Source organism: Neodiprion virginianus, chromosome 4 (assembly GCF_021901495.1).
Source record: "Neodiprion virginianus isolate iyNeoVirg1 chromosome 4, iyNeoVirg1.1, whole genome shotgun sequence".
In the NCBI taxonomy this organism is placed as follows: domain Eukaryota; kingdom Metazoa; phylum Arthropoda; class Insecta; order Hymenoptera; family Diprionidae; genus Neodiprion; species Neodiprion virginianus.
The window spans coordinates 16,966,711-16,992,235 of NC_060880.1; the positions used below are offsets into that span (position 1 = coordinate 16,966,711).

The following is a 25,525-nucleotide window of genomic DNA, read 5'->3' on the forward strand; positions in this document are numbered from 1 at the left end:
TGAAAAAATTACTAAACTTGCTTTTCAGTAGTTCCGTGATGAATTTATTAGGTCTACATCTTGGTAAACTTGGTGAGATATAATGTAAGTAGTTTTGAAAACTATAACCCAAAGATCTTGTCCTATAATTAGACTCAAAATAATCGCATGCATGTTATTCATACTTTGAAAAGACTTCTGTGATGCATTGCGATCGCCAGCTGGGATGATCAATATTTATAATCGCCTTTGAAATAAAAAATATTATTATTTACTCAAAAATCAAATCACAATAGAGAGCGGTACACAATGAATCAACATATCTATCCGTGTCAACATGGAACCACAGGTTACGCATCCGTTGACTGCGTGCACATATAAACTGTAGACACTCAATTCTGCATTCTGTTCTCTGACACATTCAAAACACTTTTCATCAATAGCATGTGGATATTATAACTTCATAATTTTCTTCGAATCTGCATCGATACACCTTGTACGGCAAGAGCTGCGATCATAAATTTTTTGAAGGTAAATCGAAATCCATACCAGCTACAACAGAACTTTAATTCACTCGAAAAATTGCATATATTACACTCGTTTTTTATAACAATTTGTAAACATTTGTCAGGAGATTTTAGCATTGTAGACAATCCTTCGAAACCTTGGAAAAACGTCTAACATCTTCAAATTTCTTACAATATATTCTTTACTTCACACACAGCTTTTCAACTGTGAGTAACACATCATTTTCAAACGTTTGTTACACCTTTTTTTTCTCATTCATACGTATATTCCTTCACCTATCCTATAATTTGTTAATTCTTTTGACGTTGGCGACTCTTCTCAAGTTCGCGATATTTGAGTAATTAGGTTGTTAGGTAATTGCCGTTGACTTTCCATGAATAATAATAATAATAATAATAATAATAATAATAATAATAATAATAATAACGTCGACGACGACAACGACGACGACGATAATGATAATAATAGAAACCAATTAACCATTACTATTGTATACGCATTACAGCATTGCAATATGGAAGCAGTCATATTTATTTTACTTTGACCAAGAGAACTTGATTAACTGGTCGTTTAAGGTAACTTGAAGACACATACACACTGAATAAAAACCTGTTGGATTTACATGCGTGACGGTAATTATATCGAAAGCAATTTTTTCGAGTAAAAGTTACCTCAATTGCGGTATTCAACAAGTTGAAACTACATCCGCGAATGTGACTTTAACTGTTACGGTGTTCTGGTCGGGTCGGCGGTCAGGCTCGGGATACCCCGTGTGGAAATGGTCATGCCTCTTTCCACCAAATCATCTTCTCGAATTTGACCAGGGTTGATTTCACGAAAGAAGCGGTATTTGAGCGAGGTATAAAACAAAAACAAACACGATTTAGTTATACTAAGAAAGTAAATAAACTATTTAACTGGTCGGGGGTATCTCCTCAAAACAAAAACTAAAAAAACGGGGTACAATTAGCTTGGTTCTAACTGTCCTTGAGCTCTACTTATATCCAAGTACGCAGAGCGGTACTTATGAATAATTAGATGTACAGTTGGGGACAATGAATCTGAGACGGCTAATTTTTTACACTAGACAGTTATGTTGGCAATACAGAGAAATCTACAGCGCTACAGTCGGCCGAGCGCAAAGCAAAGTCAATCTCAATAAACATAATGTAACCCATGACCGTGTCAATCCAACAAGTCGTTATCCCCGCGGTATTCTAAGGTTTGATTCGACGGTCACGGGTTATGTTAATTTTATTCAGATCGACTTCGTTTCGCGCTCGACCGACTATGGTGCTGTAGGTTTCTCTGTCTTGCCAATATAACTGTCTAGTGTAAAAAATTAGCCGTCTCAGATTCATTGTACCCAAGTGCACAGAGTGAATACTTAACGGCTGTACACTCCGTCGTCTGCTAGAGTTCAATGTGCATGCGGTAGACTCCGAGAAGGGCTATTTGTTAGGGCGACCAACTACCGGAAATGTGAAATTTGCACATGACAGTTCACCGCAATGTATTTAACCAAAAAATTCCAACAGGTATTTTCTCCGTATTATAGGTATTAGAATTCCCTAATCACCATTTTCACCCCGTTATCAAATGATCGACTTTTGATGAAAATGGTTATCGTGAAATAGTTGAACGTCCTACACCTATTTGCTGCTTTCGCGACGCTCGGTATTTGGATTATCCGAATTCAAAGCGGCCTGAATCTTGGCGTTCACCTCATACCCATTGTCATCATTATTCTGACCAAAGATCCGACGTCCTGGAATTCTCTTGTCATCCTTGATATGGAGTTTGGTCCCAATTTCCACTGGCCATGGCAATGTAGACTCGGATCTATCGAAAACCCTGCTATAAACTTTTCGGTCCAGACTCCCACCTTCAAGCTCTGGATATCGGAGTTCTTCTCTCAGCGATGCATGATCCATATACTGGTCATCGTTCATCTCCGATCGGTATAGAGCATCGTACGGCCGTCTGTAAGCATATCTTTGGTACGGTCGGTAGGCTTCGTAAGGATAGGACATCCTGTAACGATAATTGTTATTGTCTACGTGTCCTGGTGCCCGACTGTACGATGTAGAGCTAGCGACAGCTTCGGGTGGCGAACGCACGACATCGTCATAGAGATGGCGATTGTTTCTAATATCAACGGGCTTTCGAGCGACTTCAGGAAGGTGTGCATAGTAAACTATTCTCTTGGGCTTCGACTGAATGTGAGCTCTTCCGTATGGACTGACATCTTCTTCGTTGTATCGGTTGTAGTAGTGGGTACTACTGGCAGGTCTCCGCTCATCAATGCTTCGGTCGGACCCAAAACGGTCCGGGTAATAATATCGTGGAATCGTCACGTCGAAATCACGCTGCCTGACCTTTTCCCGAAACAATGGTACGTAGTCCTGATACGATCTAGCGAGTTCTGGCATTGCTCTCGATTCTCGGCTTTCGGAAAAGTCACGCCGGTGTCCGGTAACAAAGTCAGTTTTCGGTACGTGGTGACCAGATGACCCGTGGATGTCCTTTCCAAAGGGTGTTTGATCAGCGTTAGAATGCCGACGAAGCTCGATGGAGATTGGTTGCTTTGACCACGTTTCAGGGGAGTTAAGTCGAGCTTCTCGGACGCTTTTTGAACTGGACACCTTCTCCAAATTTGGTTCAGCGTCTCTGCGGACCCTTGGCTTCTTCATAAGACCTAAGAGCGGAACAGTGAAATAGTGTATTATCGATTTTTTAACAACTCTCTTTACGCGTGAGTAGTGGAATGATTAAACAACCTTCAAAGCGGGTAAATTCCTCAACATCTTTCATCTCACGGCGGCTGCGTGGAAAATCTTCAAAGGATAGATCCTCGATATACTTTTCTGGATCTGTCTCGAACTCTTCTAACCCACGTCTGTTTCTACGATGATCGATTGTCTCGTGTGGATTCACGGATGCTGCAAAGTGTCCAACTCCGCTCACGCTGCGAATTTCAAGAGCCGAGCCGGACCACGAAGGATGATTTGATAAGTGATACGTGGAAGTCGGCGATATATCATAAGCCTCGCCCACTGCCGCAGTGCTCACGTGCAATGCGAGTATGTACCCAACCCAAAAGGTTAGCAGCATTTCCGTCCTATTTAAAAGTGTAGGTGTTGGTATTTAGTCGATTACGATAGAATTAAGAAATTTCAAAAATGATATTCTATAAAAGAGAAAAAAAAATTAAATTAATCCGTTTTTCTTTACAAATAGTAGAATATGAGCTGAAAATTTAGCGTAGGGTGTGAACCACCCCAAATAACCACCACGGGTCAAGTAGCTGACTTTTGTGAGTACAATGAGTACCAATCCGATACTGCATAAATTCTGTGTGAAATTTTTACCGAAACAAACAATGGACGGGAAGACAAGTATGGCATATCCGGCCAATCCGTGAACAGGTCGGATTGGCCTCGATCCCTGGTGCTCGCACATGACACTGCTCCCCCCCTTCCACCGCCACTATGCTTTGAATAGTAACGGAGTAACTGATTTTCTCTGACAAGTATAGTTCTTGCGCGTTTCCGCGGTATTATACAAATATCCGGTTCTGTGAATCTACCCAGAACGACATTGTGTAGTCATTTATATCAGTCACATCAGTAGACATTTTCTGAAGCTCATGCCATGTCCTCTCTCCATTTCACTTTGTGAAACTCTCTTTCTTTCTTTACTTCTCTCTCTCTCTCTCTTTTGCTCTTTTTGTCACTCACTCACTCATTCTGCTGTACCTATATCTAAACGTATAATGTATTTTTCTGTCTCTCTTTCACTTATGAAAGTTTTTAAACTTTGGAAGCTTGATTTTGAGCGAATCTAAAATTGATTGGGTTTAATACTATGTAATTGTTATCTGTTCATATAAGTTACTTAATTATTGATGCATTGTAAGGAGAGCTATAAGTGGTAATGAGAATTACGCATACGGGTTATTTTGTTGAAGCTCGTAAAATTTTCAGCTCGAAAGGTTGCCAATTTCTTACTCGATACAGAATATTTTATTAGCATATTAAAGAGCAAGTCTAGTCTGACAGGTAAAGAAAGAATTTTTTTTTTGAGGTTCGAAAAACACGTATAAAGTTTTATTTTCGAATTCGATATTTTTTATGTTCCTAGAATCGCGGACTCATTGCTTATGAATCGTGAGTAGCGTAAGAATATTAAAACGTCGAGTTTCGTAACTGTGTTTGCACAGTGAAAACATAGAAATCTGATGTGTTATCATCGAAACCAAACAATTTTTCCCAAAGAATGTTCTTTACCGTTGTTACCGTGATCGTTGAAAAATTTCCAGCATTTGCCTGTATGAAATTTTCAATACTATTTGTTAGTGAGACGTTCAAAGAAAGCATGAACCCTAATTTCTCTTCAATTAGTAAGTTCTGTACTCTGTTCTATAATAACATAAATAATTTACATTTATAGAGTCCTATGTATTATGAGATAATCGTACTATTTTCTCACAGTATTGTCCTATGTTAAAACAATTTCAACGTACGCATGCCAAGATGTAAAAGCAGTGCAGAAAAATCAATGACTCTGTGAAATATTTACAGATTGCTGACAATGAGAGACCACAGACGTAACGTGATTGAAAAGTTTTGATAATGACGCGTTTGTGCGTAAACTTGTTTAAACTCTTAATAATCTTATTTTCTAATACGCTATTATGTAATCCCCGAATGGTTCACGCACAGAAATTGTTTCTGAGCTTAATGAATCTTTTTATAAGGATAGAATATAATCTGCGGATACTCAATCCTCCTTGTTGCCACTTTGGAGTTGACGTTTTGCTTAGCAGAATGAAAAAAGGGCTATGCTACTGGTTTGCAGTTACTCCTGGTTCAACGTACTATAAGGATTTCCTGTTACATTATATTCGCGTGGGTGACCTGACAGCGAAGCGGAAAATTATCAAACCAGAAGAACCGTAGGTGAGGTAATTTCATTAAATCTTACCAAAATCGTCCTTTGATGAACTTTGAAATGTATTAGACATTTGTGCACGTGGATACTAATCACGGCAGTGAGAAATTCTTGGGAATATTCCGAAAAAAGTTGTAACTGATTATTTTAAATGTGATGAATTTTCAACACAATTCCTAAGGAAAGGGGAATTACTGGAAAAACTGAATTTTCGCTACATCTGTCAGAATTTTGCAGGTATAGTCAAACTTTTCAACAACTACGCGACGGGTGGGTGAAACCAACTACTAAAATTTTCGCTACTTGAAAAGTCAAGAAGACACAAAGCGCGAGGATTCTTCCATTTTACTCAGAACATGTGAGACAGAAGGGCTAAATTGACAAAAAATTGCAGCCACAAAGAAGTATAATTTTTTTAGTACTAAGAAAAAAATTGAAACAAAATGAGAATAAGGCATTCAGCTTCAAACAATCGGCAAGTAATTATTGAAACGATTTATCTTAAGGCCGGATTAATTGATTTTCCTTATGTTCACCACAGAAATGATTATACTATTTGTGAGACTACCAGCTCCAAGACAATCGGCTAATATCATGACAAGGTAAAACTTATCAACTTACACAAGGTGGAAATAAACTATATATTTTACGTTCACCTTCTTATAGGACAGGCTTGAGGTTATCAGTTTGAATTTTAATATTTCTTGAAAATGTTAGGATGATAATTACGCCCAACATTTCTTTATCATCGACCACGTTCGTAAATTATTTCGCATTAATAATATAGTGTCAAAAATTAAAAATTCGATTATTCATGAGTTGAAAATACAAGGCAATCTTATCTTACACTAGTGAAGATAGTGGATAAGTAGTACGGAAAAAACATTTATACACAAAGCAGATTCTGTGGAAATATAATCCCTAAGTTCTTGCGCACGACAATTTTCGACGGTGAATTAAACGAAATATGACAAAGTGAACTTTTTTGAATAAAAGGAATACTGATTTACGATTGATTGGAAAATTAACAGTTTAATTATTAAATACTATTCATCACTAGACCGTGCAAATAATTAGGCATATTGATTATATTATACCTCATTATGCTTCCCTGCTATTCACCTACGATGTTGGCGGCACGGTGTGATGATTTTGACTGAGGCAGACGACCTGACCTGCTTACGTTCTGGTCGAAGTGTTTCAGGTACAGTGCACTGAACCCCGCTACCACGAAGGACATAAAAACCTTTTTCATTAGCTTGCGACACTTCCGCGTTATGCTGGGTAAATTTTTAATAAGCTAATTTGATTTGTGAGTGAACCGAATTGATTAACAATTACAAAATACAATTGTAATCAGCATCATAATTTTGGCGAATTTCAACACGAATTTTTTTATAAATCACAAGTCATATCTATAATTAGCAACGAAATTTTGTCTACTTAAACATCACAATTGTACTTTTCATCCAACTTTCTTCTCATAACAAATTACACTTCCAATGAGTATTAAATTTCTTCCTAATTACGAGTAGAAATTGTAATTGGTATTTATTTTTCGCCTGGTTACAATTTTCAAGTGCAATTGACGCACATTTTCGAACTCATTACAATTCTCAACTGAAATCACGGACTTTTCGTCGAGTTGATTGCAATCGTCAACTATAAATGGGGATACCGGCATACTTGTAATTACAAACTTTTTGCGACAGCAACGACCGATAGTCGAGTAAATCTTTCACCCGGAGTAACATTCTTTATCTAATTTTACTTCATTCCATGGTATTTCATTATGTTGATTCAATTTCGTTTCATTGGAAATTCCTGCCTGGCGATCTACATTTATTCCATGAATTTTTTTCTGTAGTCCCTCTTATTTTGTGTAATTTTTTTTTTTTATTTTTTTTTTTTAATTCACAGCGTTGGGTATGTTTGCTGGCTTACCCTTTAGAATATATTACCTTTCCAGACGGTACAAAAACATTGTATTCTCTAGTTAAAAGAATCAACGTTCACGAGTAGTGCCGACGTGGGTTTATTTCAGTTGTGAATTTAATTTAAAAAGTCTAGAAGTTAGTAAATTTTTAAATTGAAAACAAAACACACCATATCAGTCATTGGTGTGAAATCACTTGGTAACATAGCGAATTGAAGATTTTTGGCTTTCTTTGGCAATTGAAATCCAAATGAAATGATGAAATGGATATGCACTTCATATCTCCGTTGTTAACAGATCTCTGGTACTTCCCTAGTCAGTAAGAGGTCAACATGGCTTCATGTAGCGATTGTAAGTAACCTACAACGAAACGTTATGCACTTTCATTCTCTGTCAGTAGAACGTCAATACAGCTCTCGTTAACGGTCCAAATCTGAAACAAATGGTGATGCAATTCGACTGTTCATCGGTCAGAGGTAAAGACCCGAATGAAAGGTGAGGTTATTTGAATTCTCATAGGTCAGCTGTCGGTAAGCGCAGTTTGACCACCCTGGGTCCCAGAAAGGAGGTAAGGTAGGAAACGTTAGTACGAAAAAGCTCACACATACATATCTATGATGTACATTACAATTTTCTTTGACTGAATTTGATAAATCTTAATAACTATGCTTTGCGATCTGAAGCTATGCTTAAAATTGGTGAGTAGTGAGATTTGGGTGGTATAAATATGCAGGTCAAGAGACATTTTCATACGACGGAAAATTTTTTGCACGGGAGATTACTGCGAACTGGAACATGGATTATTTTATTCGTGCAATTCGGCTTGGATGGTTATTATCCGACCTATTGAATAAACTTTTCTTTGAACTTCAGCAGTGTCTATCTCTCTGAGAACACTACCTACTTTGCAAAGTTTATGAAATTATGCTCTGTTTTAGAGATAACTCATATGCTGACATATTATGCTAGCAAGTGCTGGCCCCCTGGGACTAATTTTTAGCGGTGGTTTTCTACTACGAATCCTGACATCAAGCAGTAGAGTAGTTTTGGTTGATGGCCAGGAGTTTGGATTGGGTGGAATTCTCGTCGTTATTTATTTAATAAATTAGGCAACTATAAACCTAAAGCCACTATCAAGAAAGGCTTACCATCTCCGGATTGACGATATGAAAAGATTAATTCTTGTACTTAACAGGTTTATCTATTGTACATAATCACAGGAACAAGTATTTTTATATTGTCACTGCGGAGATGAGCTTCCCAGATAATAGCGGCCCTCAAACCGTATGGCTAAGATTAATATTTCAAATATGAAGAGACGATTCACAGATAAAAATATTATCAATCAAAAGTTCACAGAGATGTGGCAGGTATCCCATAACACAACACGAAAACAATCCTAGGGTAGTTTGATGAGTTTCGATGGAAAGGTGACTCGGAAGGCTGTCTTTACGCAACCTAGTCGTTGCTTTTCACAAGCCTGCCACCAAGAGGATATCAAACAATTTTCCTTGTAGCCCGTCAACGGGTACCTTGGTGGAAATACGTTTCTGTGATCCTGTACCAGGCTGGTAAAAAACGGATCCCTGTCTATTTTAGTGGCAAAGTACAAACAAACCGAAGCGCATACCTTCTTCTGAGAACATTCGTCATTGCCAGTTGCTTTCTTGATTTAGACTGGAATTTGTTCAAGAGTTTTCCTTCAGGTTGACTTGGTCGGTGTGCCACGATGAAACTCAACTTGGCTGAGGGGGGCATTTAACATAAGCATTCTGCCCACCTTTGGTGTGATATTACTTAACCACGCTGCCAGTTCGTCGATTCACTTGTGTAGATCAACTTTGGACTCACCTGCAAGAGAGGTTCGTGATCTGAATCTCGTGGCAATGAACTGCTGATGCGACAATGCGATGACTGGGTTGTCCGAGTAGGTGATTTGTTCACAAAATTTATAATATTATTGTCGTTTACTGTGATAATCCATACGCACTTGTCTGATTGTGAATTTAAAAATATACGTCTACTTCCATGTGATCCATTTCCTAAAATTTGTACAACAAATTAGTGCGAGCCTGCCTCTTCACAAATCTTCGTCTTTTGTTTTCCAAACGAAGCCGGTCGTACGTTACACTCAATCTGCTTATTGCTATTATTAAAAAAATTAATCAGGATTTTGACAAGTGTTTGAACAGGGTAAAATTTATGTGACACAACCACTGATCAAGTCGTAAAAGAAAATCCTCTCTCCGTTTATTCGTTACAGAAATGAATTTTCAAAAGAGTTAATTTCCCAGGATTCAGGAGTAGAATAGCTTCTTTTCAAAAACGTACATAGTTCAAAATAAATTCTTAAAATAATACTTCTCATATTTGTTTTGTTTTTTTTTTTCTTTTATTTTCTTGCAAAATTACAATATGATTCATAGTCCGTACTGTACGACTACAATAACGTAATAGTTTGGTTAACCGATCTGTGCATATTTGGTTTATTAAAGCCACGTTCAACAAGAATATTTGTACAATCGAAAGTTATGAATCATATTGCCGTTACGGTGGGTTCTTGTGTATATTTAGTAAATCATCATTCACATGTTTAGTTATCATTTTTTCACGTAAGTCCGTTGAACGTCGATGTTCACATAAATTTCTGTACACAATATTTGGATGATCTAGTGATTCACATCAACGTTAATCTTGTTCGTTCCACTTCACGCTGTACTATTAAATTTGACGTTGTAAAACTACGTCTTTGTTTGGCATGACAATTCATTTGTCCGTGTATTTTCCTATTACTATATTAACAATTGTCATTTTGGCACTTGTCAATCAGGTGATGTATTGTTCACCGTTGATTCACTATCGGTTTCCGGTTTTCAATGCCACGTACACATTTAATAGCGCCTGAACATTTGTAATATGAACCATAACACAAAGCTGAGTCTACGCGAAAAGTCTGTGCGCAAACACAATCCACTTTGAAGTGCACCCGAGCCACGCGCAGCTTCCGCTGAACCTGAAACACATCGAACAAATTATGAGAAATTAATAAATTATCCGGAGCTAGACAATGCCACAAAATCTCACCCAGCAACTAAACATAAAAAATGCAGTCTTGTATTTCAGTAATGTTTAGCCACTTCGAAATTTTCAACTTCGTTACACGTATTCATGAAATGTAGGGTATAAAAATCGGTCTGACATTCTCATTCTTATCCCACGTTTCTCTGATATTTATATCTTGAATTTCATCCCTGCTACCTGAGAGTATTTTTATTTTACTATAAATAAACAGATTAAACAAACCCCACACATATTCTACAGGTATCTCTGCACTTTGATCCTACTTTCTACATAATAGTGTAAAATACATAATATATACGTAAAGTTTGTTCGAAAGATACAAACGTTTGCGAGTATACGTTTCATATTTCAAATAACATCTGCTCTTATACGTTCCAGACATGGTCGCCTGATATGAAGTGAAAATAAAAGTGAAATGAATAATCTAGCCTTGTTGTGGAACAAATTTTCGCAATTCTCCAATGTCCTTCCTTCATGGACAGGAAAATTGTGGAAGATGATAATTTTCCGTCAGAAGAAATTTCTTTTCATAATGTGGAGTTATTATTGGAGACGAAATTGTTTTATGGCTTTTATTTATGTCATTAATTTCCAGTATGTTCATGATTCAAACACATTTGGAATATTAATAGAAATTATAGAATTTCGATAGAATTATTATTTTTAACCAAGGTTCTCATATTGCACCTCATTTTCTCTGCAAGACAGGTTAAGTAAAGTGAAAAAATAACGTCTAGCGCTTCATAGAATATATCTAGTAACATTATTTTAATTTTTATGTGACTAATATTTTAACGACGGGGAATAAATTTTACTTAAGATGAGATTTGGGAAGTCATGTTATAATTTCATTACTTTGCGCAATGAGACAGGACTCCGATTATCTCAAATAAATCATTAAACAAGTTTATATTCATGTAAAACATTTTTTCTGATTGTCAGGATGATGAGCCCAATGTGATTTTATGCAAATTTTGTAAACCTTCACATTGATATTTTTACAAACTGCAAAAATAATTTTACGCATTGGGTCTGTCAATTTCAAATACAAGTCCGCAACAGAAATTATGCTGACGGTCATTACTAACTCGCAGAGAACAATGAAAAATAACGAATGAACTACGCAGCGAAAATAATGAAGAAGATGCAGAAATTTTCTATTTCAATATGTGTACAAATATATAGAAAAATCTAGTCGCATTCGGTCGTATTTTATTATGAGTTGTTGAAAATAATTATCTTATAAATCAGTTGATCATCAGGTAATTGTGATTTTTGGTATTATACGTACATGCATTACACAAATTTACCAGTAAAATCTTCTTCTTCATAAACCAAAAAAAACTCTTTCAGACAGCTTTCGAAGTTTGTTCATAGTTAAAAACGTTATACTGAACAGCTATGTGACAGTGTTCATAATGCGTTAATATTTGATTATCCTTCGTTTAAAAAAGTATACAAACGTCCATGACCGAGGATAATAGGAAAGTATCGATACAGCATTCAGATAATTAATTATCGCGCTCCCTGTTCCAGATTATAATCAAAAACAAACAAAAACATTTAACCTAATGACAAACAGTTGAACATCAACTTAAGAGTTCTCGAGGGAGAATCCGTCAAGGGGAATATTTATCTAACCGCTTTCGACCAAGTAAGATTAAAATAAATTACTTCTGTTAATACAGTGCTATCCCCATCTTTCTTTCTCTGCCTTTAAATATTGTCATTAAATTTATAGAAGGTACATCGGGTCATCCAGCGTCCCCGACCTTGAGCGGGTTCCGAATAGCCGGCCAATGATTAACTCTTAAATAAGTACTAACCTCCATAGATCGCGATCTCATCGTTGCCCCGTCTACCGATATCAACAAATATCTTGATTTCTGAAACAAACAATAAAAATGTAAGTACGAAATACATAAATCCAATCAGAAGTAGAAGTATAAGAGTTAGATTAACAACAGAAAATTTGCCTAATATGAAACAACAGTTCTATCAAACAGTCCTATGGCCACACTGATTTCATAATCCATCGGGTGTTTGGTGGAAAAATTAAAGTAATATGCAGACCAAATAAGTTTCGTGAACCAGTTACATTTTCATTTATTGTTCATGTTAAAGAAAAGGACATTTGGAAAGCTGATGGAGTTTTTAATTTATACTCATGCGTGAATTGGAGTTTCGGATAAAAAATATTGAAAACATTCACAAATGTAGTTAATTGTTGGTTATTGACACATGTAAATATATCATCGACATGTTTCTGGCAGAAGATAACTCTAAACGTTGCACCATTGAGAACTTTTTTTCCTGAATGTTCCATGAATAAATCTGCTATAATTAGGCTGATAGGAGAACACGTCACTGTACCGAATATCTGTACATAGAAACTCCCATGACATAAAACGTAGGTGTTCTTCATGCAAAGTTCGACTACAGAGACGAATTGAGTTTTGCCCAAGAATTAGTTGTAAGGGACTAGTTAGGAATTATGTTAATTTGCTTTTGCTTGCAATTATGTTGATACGATAAAAGGTAAGTTTTCGGCGGTAACAATTATATAAAAATAAATGAAAAAATGGATTAATTCAAAAATTAAGCCACGTACAAAAAATTTCTATTGTTATCGAATCTGGAGCGAAATAAACGAACACGACACTCACCCACATCAGTAATAAGACGGATGGCATACGTAAATATTCTACGTGATCATAGACTGAATTGATGCGAGCGGAGAATATTTCACAAGGCAAGTCAAGTGTTTGAAACATTTCAGTTTTGGGTGGAAAAAAACAAAAACTTTTTATCAAGACGTGCATATTGGACGAAGGATTGTGGCTGGTTACTAAAAAAAGAATTCGTCAAGTTTCTTTGTGAAGCTTACCATAAAGTCTCAAAGTGCCTTCGGCTTTACCGAGGCTATTGGTTGATACACAATTGTAAGTACCAACATCTTCCTGAGTGAACCCCCTGATGAGCAACCACATCAGTACTCTGTAACCGGATCGATCTTCTCTTATGTTGTACTTCGGCCTGTATAATGATAAAATAATAGTCGATATTAGTACGGTTTCACGATGATAGTCAAGTAACGGTATGAAGTGACAGAGTTGTATTGGAAAATTTAATGCAGTTGCGCTCAATTTTGGACGGTGTCAAACACATATCTTAATACACGGCTAAGGTGTTTCAGTTGGACTAAGAAACCGTACGATAAGTCAAAAAATGTGTAATTCCATACTGGTTCGAAAAAACAAATACCGCAGTGAAAAGATGATTGTTGGCGACACGTACCGATACACAGACAGAAAACAACAGCTGAAACTAGTGCCTTATGAACTATAATTTCGTAATCGACCGTTAGCACAGACCCATTATTGCCCCATGTGATTATTAAGTTATAATCCGATGTTTAACGCGATCTCAACCTCAGAATGTGATAAAAAATTAAGAAGTGTACTGCACTAGCACTGCAGTTTGGACGAGCATTACTTGAAACCATGTGTAATAACAGAGAGGTAAGGTAAGGCGAGGAGGTGAACGAACGCTATAGATCAGCTGGATATTAGTAAAGGGACAGAACGTATTATAATACTACGATGTGTGTGGGAATGAAACCAAGTACACTAATCTCGCGCTCACTACAGCGAGTGGTCAACAAGACAGTACAGTCCCAAGTTCTCAAAATTCCCGCGAGAGGGAGCGAGACGAAAATTTGGAGAAGAATCCAAAATCGGATCAGTATTAGTTGAAACTCGGAAGAGATAACACGTGAGTCTTTGTTGACAGTGGCTCGTTATGTGTGCGAGAGTGATTCAGTGAACTGTGTGAACGTGAGGCTATCAACTCGACGAATCGAGGCTCATACCGATCGATTTGATTATTAAATAACGTTGGATCGTGTTTCCAATGTAATTGTGATCGGGTAATTAAATGCGAGAGCAGAACCGGGTAGAGCCGGTTGGGAAATCTCGCGCTGGTCTTCCCGAGACCTCATGATTGAGGTTTGTACCCGGGGTGGTTGACGCATTGTGAAACCAACGTGGTTATTAAAGTTCGCGGATCGAAAACACTTGAAAATAAATAACGAATCACACAAAATTGGTGTAGCCAATTGTGGAATCTCTCAGCAAGGATACATCGTCAAGTAGGACCTCGCTGTTACGCGTAGTGACATCAAAAAATTCCAAGAGCAACGTACTTGGTGAGTATATTCAACAGCTACGTATGATGTAATGACACCCTTTTTGTCCTGCGTCTTGTATCAAAAATCAGCATAACCAGCAACCAAAGGAATTTAATATAACAGAATTTTCGTGCAAAAGTTATTCAATTTTGACACCAAAGTTTGGCCAGTAATAAATCGGGATCCAATCAAAAATGTCTCGGTGAAAAAATCTCACGTGAAATATGCGAAAGGCGTGAATACCTATGAAAATTTCCTTTTTTTTCAAAAGTTTTACCACTAGACTCCATCCGGGGACCTACTGGGGTTGAGGATTGAAGGAAAAGGTGAGTAATGGGGGTTCGAATATATTTCAGGAGCTTTTAAGGAGGGGAAACGAGGGTAGAGATAGTGTGGAGGACCCAACGTAGATGTTTCTCCGAGAAAGGGGTAACGAGATCCGGAAGCGCGAACTCGTGGCGAATCTACACCCAAGGTAGTTTAGCGGGGACCGCAATGGTAAGTCGGGCCCGGCCTTCCGCTAGAAGTTTTATTCCTAACCTCTCCCGCGGTATCTTAAGCCACATCCACATATACCATTGTCCGAAATTTTCTGCTTTCGACGACGAGGTCGACTAATGCGAGTTTCTCTTGAAGGGCCATCGTGACATGCGTTTCTCTAAATTTCTAAAGGCACTGCACGTGGATGTAACACTTGGGGCCTTGCTCGCTTGCTATTCAAGGGTCGTGAAACGCCAGGAGTAGTCCAACCAGACGACTAAGGACTCAAAAAATGAATACACTATTTTACAATAGGTACTTGAAACTTGACGATGGATAGCAAATGTTTGATTGGTCAAAATATGTAACACTGCCAGTGCGGAACGCGGCAGAGTGCATAGACACGCCATTACTGTTTTACCGGTAGTACTGTCATTTTTATGAAATTTTTAGAGGCATTTTTTCACATGTGAAGAAAATCTCAAGACTTCAATGTACACACGAAGCAGAAAATCTATATCTTTAAAGAATTGAGCTGTCTTAGTCACCTTTTAATGATTGGCCAGTTCGGATGGTCGAATAAGCTTGACCGTCAGGCCACGCTACTAGTTAATTAACCTCGTAGGCCGTTTGAACCAGTCGCGTCAGCTAAGCTTGTGGCTGATTGTCCGAATAAACAGCTTTGACCGATTCAGTGTGAGGCGTGACTGGCAGGTAATCAATTGACAATAAGTGAACCATTTCCATTGGTTACCCTGATCAAATTATGCACTACTAGTCTGTTCTGTTTATTTCGAACTTGTTGGACAATATTTTTATCGATACAATATAGCATAACAGAGCTTGGAGATTGCAAGGTGACGCATTACTTTTTCGAGGAAAGTTTTACATTTTACTCCAACCACTTCAAACATCAGCTATATTTATATTTATATGATATACCGGGTTTCTTGAATTGCGAACTTTTGGTATCGAATTCATTGTACTCACCCATCCAGTAACATTTCCCCGCGATGCTTCAGCCAATAATTTATCGTGTTCGGAAACGCTTCCACGTAGCATTCTAGCTGAACATCAGTTCCCAATGGTGCTCCAAGCAATTGATTTGGAACTTTAACTGCAGGTGCGACTGTGCGATATCCGAATTTGAAAGAAGGAACAGAAGACACAACAGTTTTAAAAATTTGTCGTACTTTGGTGAAAAAACAAAATAAATTTGTAATTTAGAAAATTTTGACAAGTTGATGTCGCCTTGTGGCAAAGCTTGTGACTACGTGAGACCTTTTACATACCCCGAGTATTCCTCAAAGGGTAGTGGACTCTCCGCCACAGAAAGGTACTCAAAGGTAAATTTGAGGCCTGCTACTAAGTAGTTCAGTTTAACCGGATCAATCGACCAACGTGGTTAATCAACCAATAGTTCAACTGTTTAACCAGCCAAGTCCGGTTAGCCGTTCAAAATGTTTCGACAGTGTAATCAGTTAATTTTTGAATCGGTTTAAAATGGATATATGTAAAAATGAATTGTCCGGTTGACCAATAGGGTTTGAACCATTGTAAACGAATAACTATTTTTGGTCAGTCAACTGGTTGAACCATTGGCTGAATAAATAGGTCCATCTTGATCAGTTGAGATGATTGAATCGAACAGCCCAAGTAAGTTCTGCTATTTCTGAAAATATACCTCTGTTTGACCGACATGGAAAGTATCGGACCTCCAGAGAACTGATGTTGATTTCACTTCAAAGGGTGTTTCTTTGGCTGCAATTGCAAAGCTGTTCTATAAATAGTTCTACCTATCTGGTATTTGTTCGCTAACTGACGATAAATCAATTTGCTAAAAATTTGCATTTTATCATGCTTTGGTATCCGTTAGTATTGGAATTTATGAAATCTCGTCGTCGAAACTTGAATTGAGGACAACGGAAATTGATATTCAACGCAAAAATATACCACAGGCTCCATTCATTGTGACGTTTTACTTATCAAAGTGCCGATATAATCAATTTCGATTGGACCCAAGAGAAATCTATTTATTAAAATTAAATATGACAGGCCTCATATCTCAGGCCAATGAAAAAACCCTAGAAGCTTGAGCAGAATCAATGATACAGAGGTCTGATACCCTCTTAGTGAGCAGTAAGCGTGAACTTCGTAAACGGAAGGTAGTGAATGCTTTTATGCAAAATCAGATTATTCTCATAATTTTTTTCTTCAACTTTATCATTATATGAAATTGGTGATGATAAGTATGAAAATGCATCCAAGAAATATGTACGTTGAGAGGACTGAATCCTAGTGCCTGAAAAAATTAGCCTTATGTGAGTTTACTCGACTTTTTTTTTTGCTGAGGTACATACATCATTCGCTTGTGATTACTTTGTTGTAGCGAAACGAAATTTCCCAGTAAATGCTTGGAAAGTTTGATTTTGGAAGTGCGAGATATCTACGGTCGCTTGAGTGTATATGTTTAGGTATGTCAGAAACCAGGAAGCCATGTTGGCGTGGCCCGAATGATCTACATTCACAATTAGAGGATCAGAACAACAAAGGTTTATTGGCTTTCACTTCCTTAGCTGCATGACTTACACTAGCTAATTGTAAGTTATTCGTACGCGGGGTTACTAATTCAAGCCTATTTACGAGATTTGATTTCATTTTTTCGTAAGACGTCGGTTCGATTTGAAATTTCTTGTGATATGATCGTTTATGTGTCAAAAAGTGCGCTTCAGTCAGCTGGGAAAGTTTAATTATCATATGAATTAATAGCAATTGAATAATTTGCTAAATTTAATCTCAAAGACCGTATGACAGAGAATAAAAAGGTGCAAGGTCGGTACGATATTTATTAAGCCATCGCTAAGTAAAGCCCTCGTCTAAAAATAGCACGATCATTTTACAAAAAAAATCCGATTCAATTTGAAGTTTTGAGAAAAAACTGGACTAGCTTTTGCTAGTGGTGTTAAGTAATCCTCGTGACCCTATGCTCAAACTCTTGGAATGATGTTTTCATATTACTACACAGTACAACGTGTCAGACATTTTTTTTTTTTTTTGATTTCTATGGTAGAAGTGGTGATAAATTATTTATACGTGTCTATTGTCAGGTTAATGTGCTACTTATGGTCCAAGCAGACTATATTGATATTTTTATAAATGAAATGGTTTTTTGCCGGATTGCATTTTCATTGTTTGCAATTTGAGATAGCATACCACGACGTTGAAATCTCTATCTGAATTTGGTAGCGTACCATTTGAGAGATGGTCTAAATCTTTCGAATCTTATTTAAATTTTATCACAACAATGTAGTGCATTAATTTAATTAAAATTAAATATTGCCATAATACGAAAATCGCAGTAATTCATTACATCAAATCTTTCAGAGTCTGTTCAGCGATAATATCGATTTTATATAAGGAGAATTTATACTCACAATTAACTGCCAAAGTCACCCGTTTGCTTACTGCTGGGGGAACGTCGTTACTCGCAATGCAGAGGTACGCTCCCATTTGCTTTCTTTCGACCCGATGCAATTGCAACACTGATCCGTTGAACGTATCGTGTCTTATTAGATTCGCCACCCCTGCAACGTAGGACAGTGTGGTTTCAAACAAATTTCCTGAATAATCTTGTAACTGAAAAGTTTATTTCTGAATACTATCATCTTTATCTGCCGACTACTTCACGTAGACCTGCGGGGATTAATTTTGGCCATGAAAGCTCAACTAGAAAACTGTTCATTCTGACAGTAGATTATGCGGCATGCCCGTAAACTAGGTGTTTTTAGGCGAAGATAATAATTTCACGTACGATTTGAAGTTGAGCTGAAGGCGAGCCGAAACCAAGTACTGAAATTATTATTCGAGCCAAAAACCGTTTACAGGCGAGCCTCATACTTTATTTTTTCGGTAAAACATGAAAAGTCAATTTAAAGCCAGTTGAGATTTGAACGTGGGCCCGAGCAACAGAAGTCAGAACTGAAGTATAAAGTATCTTTATACATCTGTTTCAATGTGCACTTTCAACTGCGCATCGGAACTGTCGTATAAAGAGTTTATAAGGCAGTTCCGATGATTTTATGAAAAAGTCACTTTTTGACGCCTGTTTTCGATCCGTAAAGTGTCACTTTATGTGTCTGACATCGGAACTGCCTTATAAAGTCATTATATGGACATTCCGAAGTCAGCCCATATAAGGTGACACTTTACGGATCGAAAACAGGCGTCAAAAAGTCAAGGCGCATATCACCCACATCGTATTTGTATCTGGATATTGAGCGACGCAACGCCACAGAAGCAGTTCCGTGTACCTTGCTGAAGGTAGAGCATTTTGAAAAAATTTTCACGAAGAAGTTCTTAACGAAGATGCAATAGTGTTGAAACAATTCCTTGTCAGCCTGTCTCAGAGGGGGTACATACATTTAGCAGGATAATAAAAAGCGTGGTGAATTTTAAGAATTTTGTTGAGTGTTGATTTTTTTTTTTTTTCTTTCTTTTATGGAAAATCATTGTAAACATTTGAAATGATGTATTTTCATTCACGAATCCTGTAAGTTTTATTCGAAAGTGGTTTTAACCGATGATGTGGTAGCTATTCACGGTTTGGCGTATTTTTGAAAACAGCTGCGTAGCACCCAATATAACTCGATGTCTAATTGACCTATTGAACTGAAATTTTGCGCAAGTATTCATACAAAATACAATGATCTATTATTTATAGTTTGATTCTTTTCTTTTACACGCAATGGTTCATTTTTTTATAAATTGAAGAAGATTATTTCATTTTGAATGATTACATATTATCCATAAATTATTACTGATTGATCCATGACATAAGCACAAAGACCATTTGCAATAGATTATTTGTGTATTTTTATGCGACACATTTTTCACCTTTATCAAGAGTGCCATAATCAAATTATACGATTCACTAACTTCTTCTGTAATTTTTGAGTTACTGATTAACTCCGGTTTTGGTTATGCATAAACCCATGAAGTTTTTGGTTTTCCCGCCTGCTGATGAGTCGGTCGTCCCGCTATCGGACACGCGCACGTATTCTGAATTGATCGTTGACGTTACACATGTATAACCGTTTCACTCGTGTTGTCCATTCGATCGCATTTACCTTGTTAACACTTTACGCTTGCAAATGTAATGTTCTATGCACAATATGAACAAAGGAGAAATATTTGAATACTGAGATTTATTGCTTCACCTTCATAACCCTTCATGCCGGTGACTCATTCAATTTTAAATTTCATATCTCTTATGTATAGTCCACTCTATTAGTTGAGTACAGATTTTTAATACATTGTAACAAGAAACATTGAGTGTATTTGTTCAACTTTATACCTCATCGTGTTATTTGGCGTGAAACTTCGTATTTAAATACCTTGTGATCTCGAGGATGAGGTTTAAACTATCATTTTTTACTGCACAGTGGCTGCTTCACTGCCTCTCGTTATTTACATTTCTTTTTGTAGTATCAGTTCAACGTATGCCGTGTAGGCCAATCAGCTTCGAAATAAAAGTAAGAAGATTGTTACATGAGATGAATGACCACATACCTGAAGATGTTGATGATGATGATCTCGTTAGAACAGGTTCACCATCTTCTCGTCTCCATGACACCCTGGGAGTTGGACGACCGGTTGCGCGACATGTCAAGGTAGCATTGTCACCCTCTGAGACAGCTAGATCAGCACTTGTCTCACCACCATAGACAATATCAGGTGGTACTATATTGAACACGAATAAAAAGAAGTTAATGATGTATCTCAGTGCGGGTGAGCTCATCTCAAATCCTAAATCTAATAATTTCAACCACATTTACATTACAGTTTTTGTAAGTTGCTAATGCATGCATCACATATATTATTTGATGCGATCGGTCAGAGCAAAATCGTTGAGCTTTCAATGTGCATCTGTACGACATGTTTACCTGAAACCGAGGCAGTCGTTACGTTGGCGGTATGAATATAAGAGAACGAGAAAATTCCATCAAGGAAAATAATTATAGCTGATCGAACTAGAGATACCCCGACTCCGGTATCAACTACCCAAAGACAACCTAACCCGTTAATGGAACCTTGAGGATATAAAACTGTCCGACGACACTTACAGTCCAAAAATCATGAGCACAATCCTACTTTTGGTATCAATGTCACTAGGGGCAATCAGGGATTGCGTTAGAAGCTTCCAAAAAGAGTACCCCGACATGTGAGTGAAAACGAATCAAAGACAAATTGGTTAAGAAGAATTTTGTAAAATACGGAAGATTCAGAATGCGTGGTCTACAATCGAAGTGTGGAAAAGGACTGTTTATATGATAATAATAAAGAGCTGCTTGAGGAACAGTGCAATACAAAACAGCAGGTAAAGTAGCTGATGAGAGGGTGTACAAGGAGTGTGAAGACAAAATTTCCTGACAACCACTCACACATTATAACATTTTTGAAATCAGCTGGTCAAATTTTGATTATTCTCCAAAGACTGAATCTTACGGAAATTCTGTTTTGACTGATTCTTTCACAGTTAGGTTATTGATAAAATAACAAAGAATTGGATCTGCGTTGTGCTATCACATTCAATACATTACCTAATTTATTTGTCCATCTTAACGACAATTCTGATTTATTGTCTTTTCATTTTCGTTTGACAGGGACTCTTGGTCATCCAAATTTCATCAAAAACTATAGAGTCATTTTTAGACATGAGACAAGTTGACAATTTTGGCCCCGTAAATGGATTTTGGGTAACGTACAACTGACATATGATGCTTTGAGGTTTCTTTTCGAGTTTCAATGAAGTTCGAAGCCAAAGTAAGTTTTAAATATTAGCCAGAAGCTGCATATTATTGGTGTATGAAACTTTGAACCAATCTACGATTTTTGATCGATTATTGAGTCCTAATTCTTCTGTGCGTACAACATGCAATAATGAAAATCACTTACCCAGGATATCCAAACAACCTTCTTCCGATCTCATCGGACTTGTATTAATTTGACACATGTAACAATCTCTATCAGATTCCTTAAGATGACGTATGTGGAGTCGCCAAGTACCAATATTTGTATCTTCTAACGATTGGTTCGTCACAAAATTGGTTGTGCCGCTATTGCCGCTACCACTTTCATAGGAAACGGATATTCGCGCATTGTGCGTAACTGTTCGTGTGTGAACAGAAAGTATTGTACGATCTGAAGTACGTAGCCAGCCCACCTGAAACATTTCATTACTTGAGATGTACTTTATATCTACCAACTCAACTTACGTCTAACCAAGATATTCGTGGATCTATTTGCTTCATTACTAACAGAGTCACGATCTTAAGATCGTGCATTTAGGTTCGTTCTCTGCTTTTACATAAAGGAAGAATCGGGATGACAAGGAAGAGGACTCAGATAAGAAGTTTATTTGAATGATAAATGTGCTTGAAAATCTATATTCACGTTTTCTTTGCTCCTGAAAGGAACACAATTAATTATTCAAAGGCCAACGCAGCTGATTGAGATGAATCGTAAGATTTCTATTAACTATTTGTAATGGCTAATACATTCACTCAATTCTAATAATTCAGTTATCACATTGAACAATAATTATCAAATACTCAACGCATAAAATCAATGAAAGGTGTCACATATATAATGAATAATACTTAATCACCGTAATATTGAGCAATAAATCTGAAAATTTTGGACAATTTGTAGAGAAAATCAAACTTTATGCAAGTCACTGCTATAATAAACACAGCGCTACAAGCAAACGTTATATAAACGCGCGAAAAAGATACGAACACTTCGCAACGTGTGAGTGCAATTACACGTGACAGCGCAATTGCATCGCACGAAGTATTTAAACAAATAATGTGAATTTTGTTATTTTACGAGTTGAATTAGTCCGATTTGCTTGATTTTTTCGTGTTGTACTGATAAACTTGACTGAAAAGTTGCTGTACTGTGGTAGCCATATTGAATATTTAGTTTACTGTCAGCTGTCAAAAAAATTACATGTGTTTTGATAGGATCGGTCACTTTGAAAATGGACCAGAGAATTTGTATTAAATTTTACTACAAGAATGGTATCAAATGCTGTAAAGTTTCACAAATTTTAAATATTGCTATTTGGTGATTGTGATTCGGCGATCATTCATAAGCGTTTCTTTCACATTTTCCACGTTTTAATCGGCTCGTGATGTGCTGGGGCATCCTGGGCGCTTATCATCTTCAACGTCCTTACGTGAATCTTGGGAACGCTCACATCACTCGTAAACCCTTGTTTTACTTATAACAGACTCACCAAAGGCAATATTTAACATTTATAAAACTGTGCGGCATTTTCTTCAATTCTTATAGCAAGATTTAACGAAAATTCTCTGTTCTATTTTAGAAATCACCGTGCCTACCAAAACACATGTAACTTTTGTGACAGGCAACGAGCGACTAAATATCCAATATGCCTATCTCATCGTCAATATAGAAGCTTTCAGCCAAGTTCACCAACACAACAACAAAAAAATCGCGTGAATCGGACTAATACAACACGCAAAGTTACACAATTCCCGTTATTTTTTTAACACATTTCGTTTGTTCGAAATTGATAGATATAAATTAGTATACTTATCAAAAAGACTATAAGAAATTCAAATATGCATGTTTCTCTAGAAATAACTCGACTCGAGTTAAGTCATTACTGTAGCCCGAGTCTCATCTACCTTGTTATCGATCGGGTTACTATGTGACTTCACTCACGATTAGTTTATTTACGCTATAGTCGTTCCCGATAATAATCTTCGCGGTCTCCATCATCTTTCTGCTATAGGTATTTGATTCAATACTGATCACGCTAAATCTTTGTGTAATTAATTTTAGATGAAACGTCCTGTTGGTGGACAAGTGGAAGATTGGTATTTCCATAGAGCTTTCCTTTCAAGAATCTATATGTACGACACTTTTTCTACTACTCAAGGTATGTTACTGAAAAAAGGGTCATGGCTTCGTCGTTGTTAAAAAACTGAATTACGATAGGTTTATTCTAATTACAATTCCTATTTATACAAATGGATGTTGAAATATAAATTTCTTTTTGAATAGGGTCCTCACTTGGCTCGAAACGTCAACGATTCGCCATATATCATTCACAGCTCCATATCCAAGAAAAAATCAATGCACCACTTGGGGTAAAAAAAAAAAAACAAGGTTTGAATGTAATGTATTCTTGGTAGTATCTCGATGAATCAATATTACAATACTTCGTTTTAACTATGAATCTCACCAATTTCCTTAAAAAACTAGCTAACATACTTGCTACATTTGTCATACTATGATATCACATTTTGATTAATCTGGTTAATACTTCTGTTGGTGTAAATGTTATGTAACACTGGTCTATGAGCGTTGCTTTTTTTTTTGTTTTTCATCTATATCTATACCGGTATAACATCACGAATTAAGTGTTTTGATAGATAAAATTGACATCACGGGATGTTCTCTAATTCACGTTACTGAATGCTGTCCTCGTGCTTTTCGTAGAATTAATATGATTATGATATATCACAGATGTCTCATTGTTACATCACTTATACTGGACCATTGTCACGCGACAACCGCGATGCGTTAAGCAGAAATGACAATTTCTTACATTTTAAATACCTTTCAGGCAAATGAAAAGAGATTGCAAATTAATCTTGAAAACGTCGTACAACGAACCGGTATCTGAAAGGTGCTGGAAGGTGTGTATTTATACGTTCCGATGGTATTTGAGCTTATGTGGGCACGTACGAGATGTTTCACTGCATCAACGTTTCGCATCGTGTTTCACATGAGAAAGACAATGTGGAATATACATATACTAAAAATGTCAAACATGATATACGCTGTCGCTCGTGCTGACTGACTTCGTTTTCTCATCGCACAACATGGGTACATACAAGTAAATCAAGGTGAGTGCAAAGCAAAGATTTATGTATTGTTCCCGTTAGACGTAATTTGCTTCAAGCAACAATAATATTAGTACGAATGGAATTAAAACAAATCCAGGGAGTAGAGTCTTTTTAGGTCGTCGGAGTAAAATCCGAGCTTTTCAATAAGTTGAACAGGCTATGTAATTGCAGTAGAATGCCACTGAATAATTGCGACAAATATGTTTTACAAAACTACCTAATCAACTTTATTGCATCGTAACGGAGTGTTATAAAATATTTCAACCGGTAATTAAAACTCGTACGTTTTACAGAAACGATGAGTTATATCCACCAATCAATGAAACGAAAAGCAGCAGATTGATCACCAATAACAATGTGTACTGTCAATGAGATATTATGACGAATAATCCAATTGCGAGAATCCCATGACGATTGCATTTTCCTGATGATCGGCAA

At 36.9% G+C, this 25,525-nt stretch overlaps 2 protein-coding genes across 3 annotated transcripts in view; both read right to left on the reverse strand.

Moving 5' to 3' along the window:
- Positions 1 to 543: 543 nt before the first annotated feature.
- Positions 544 to 6,607, reverse strand: LOC124302449 (uncharacterized). 2 transcript variants are annotated; one of them, XM_046758643.1, is made up of 3 exons: positions 6,558 to 6,607; positions 3,288 to 3,628; positions 544 to 3,205 (listed from the first exon to the last, which is right to left on the reverse strand). In XM_046758643.1, exons 1-3 carry the CDS (start codon positions 6,560 to 6,562, stop codon positions 2,160 to 2,162), a joined length of 1,392 nt encoding a protein of 463 aa, XP_046614599.1. In that variant the 5' UTR covers positions 6,563 to 6,607; the 3' UTR covers positions 544 to 2,159. The 2 variants fall into 2 exon arrangements, with proteins under 2 accessions (XP_046614599.1, XP_046614600.1); XM_046758644.1 differs by lacking the exon at positions 6,558 to 6,607 and adding an exon at positions 3,742 to 3,836.
- A 3,034-nt stretch (positions 6,608 to 9,641) lies between these two features.
- LOC124302617 (lachesin-like) overlaps positions 9,642 to 25,525 on the reverse strand; it is a 29,733-nt gene continuing 13,849 nt past the window's right edge. Inside the window, exons 3-9 of the mRNA XM_046758948.1 lie at positions 22,101 to 22,368; positions 20,715 to 20,885; positions 18,581 to 18,730; positions 16,137 to 16,275; positions 13,365 to 13,513; positions 12,304 to 12,363; positions 9,642 to 10,409 (exon numbers count right to left, since the gene is read on the reverse strand). Coding sequence (XP_046614904.1) covers positions 10,288 to 10,409; positions 12,304 to 12,363; positions 13,365 to 13,513; positions 16,137 to 16,275; positions 18,581 to 18,730; positions 20,715 to 20,885; positions 22,101 to 22,368 — 1,059 coding nt within the window. The 3' untranslated portion in view covers positions 9,642 to 10,287. The remainder of the gene's footprint in view (positions 10,410 to 12,303; positions 12,364 to 13,364; positions 13,514 to 16,136; positions 16,276 to 18,580; positions 18,731 to 20,714; positions 20,886 to 22,100; positions 22,369 to 25,525) is intronic.

Coding starts and splice junctions, on each gene's coding strand:
- LOC124302449 (XM_046758643.1), bottom strand. Junction 3,206..3,287: donor GGAATTTACCCGCTTTGAAG/GTTGTTTAATCA, acceptor TTCCGCTCTTAG/GTCTTATGAAGAAGCCAAGG.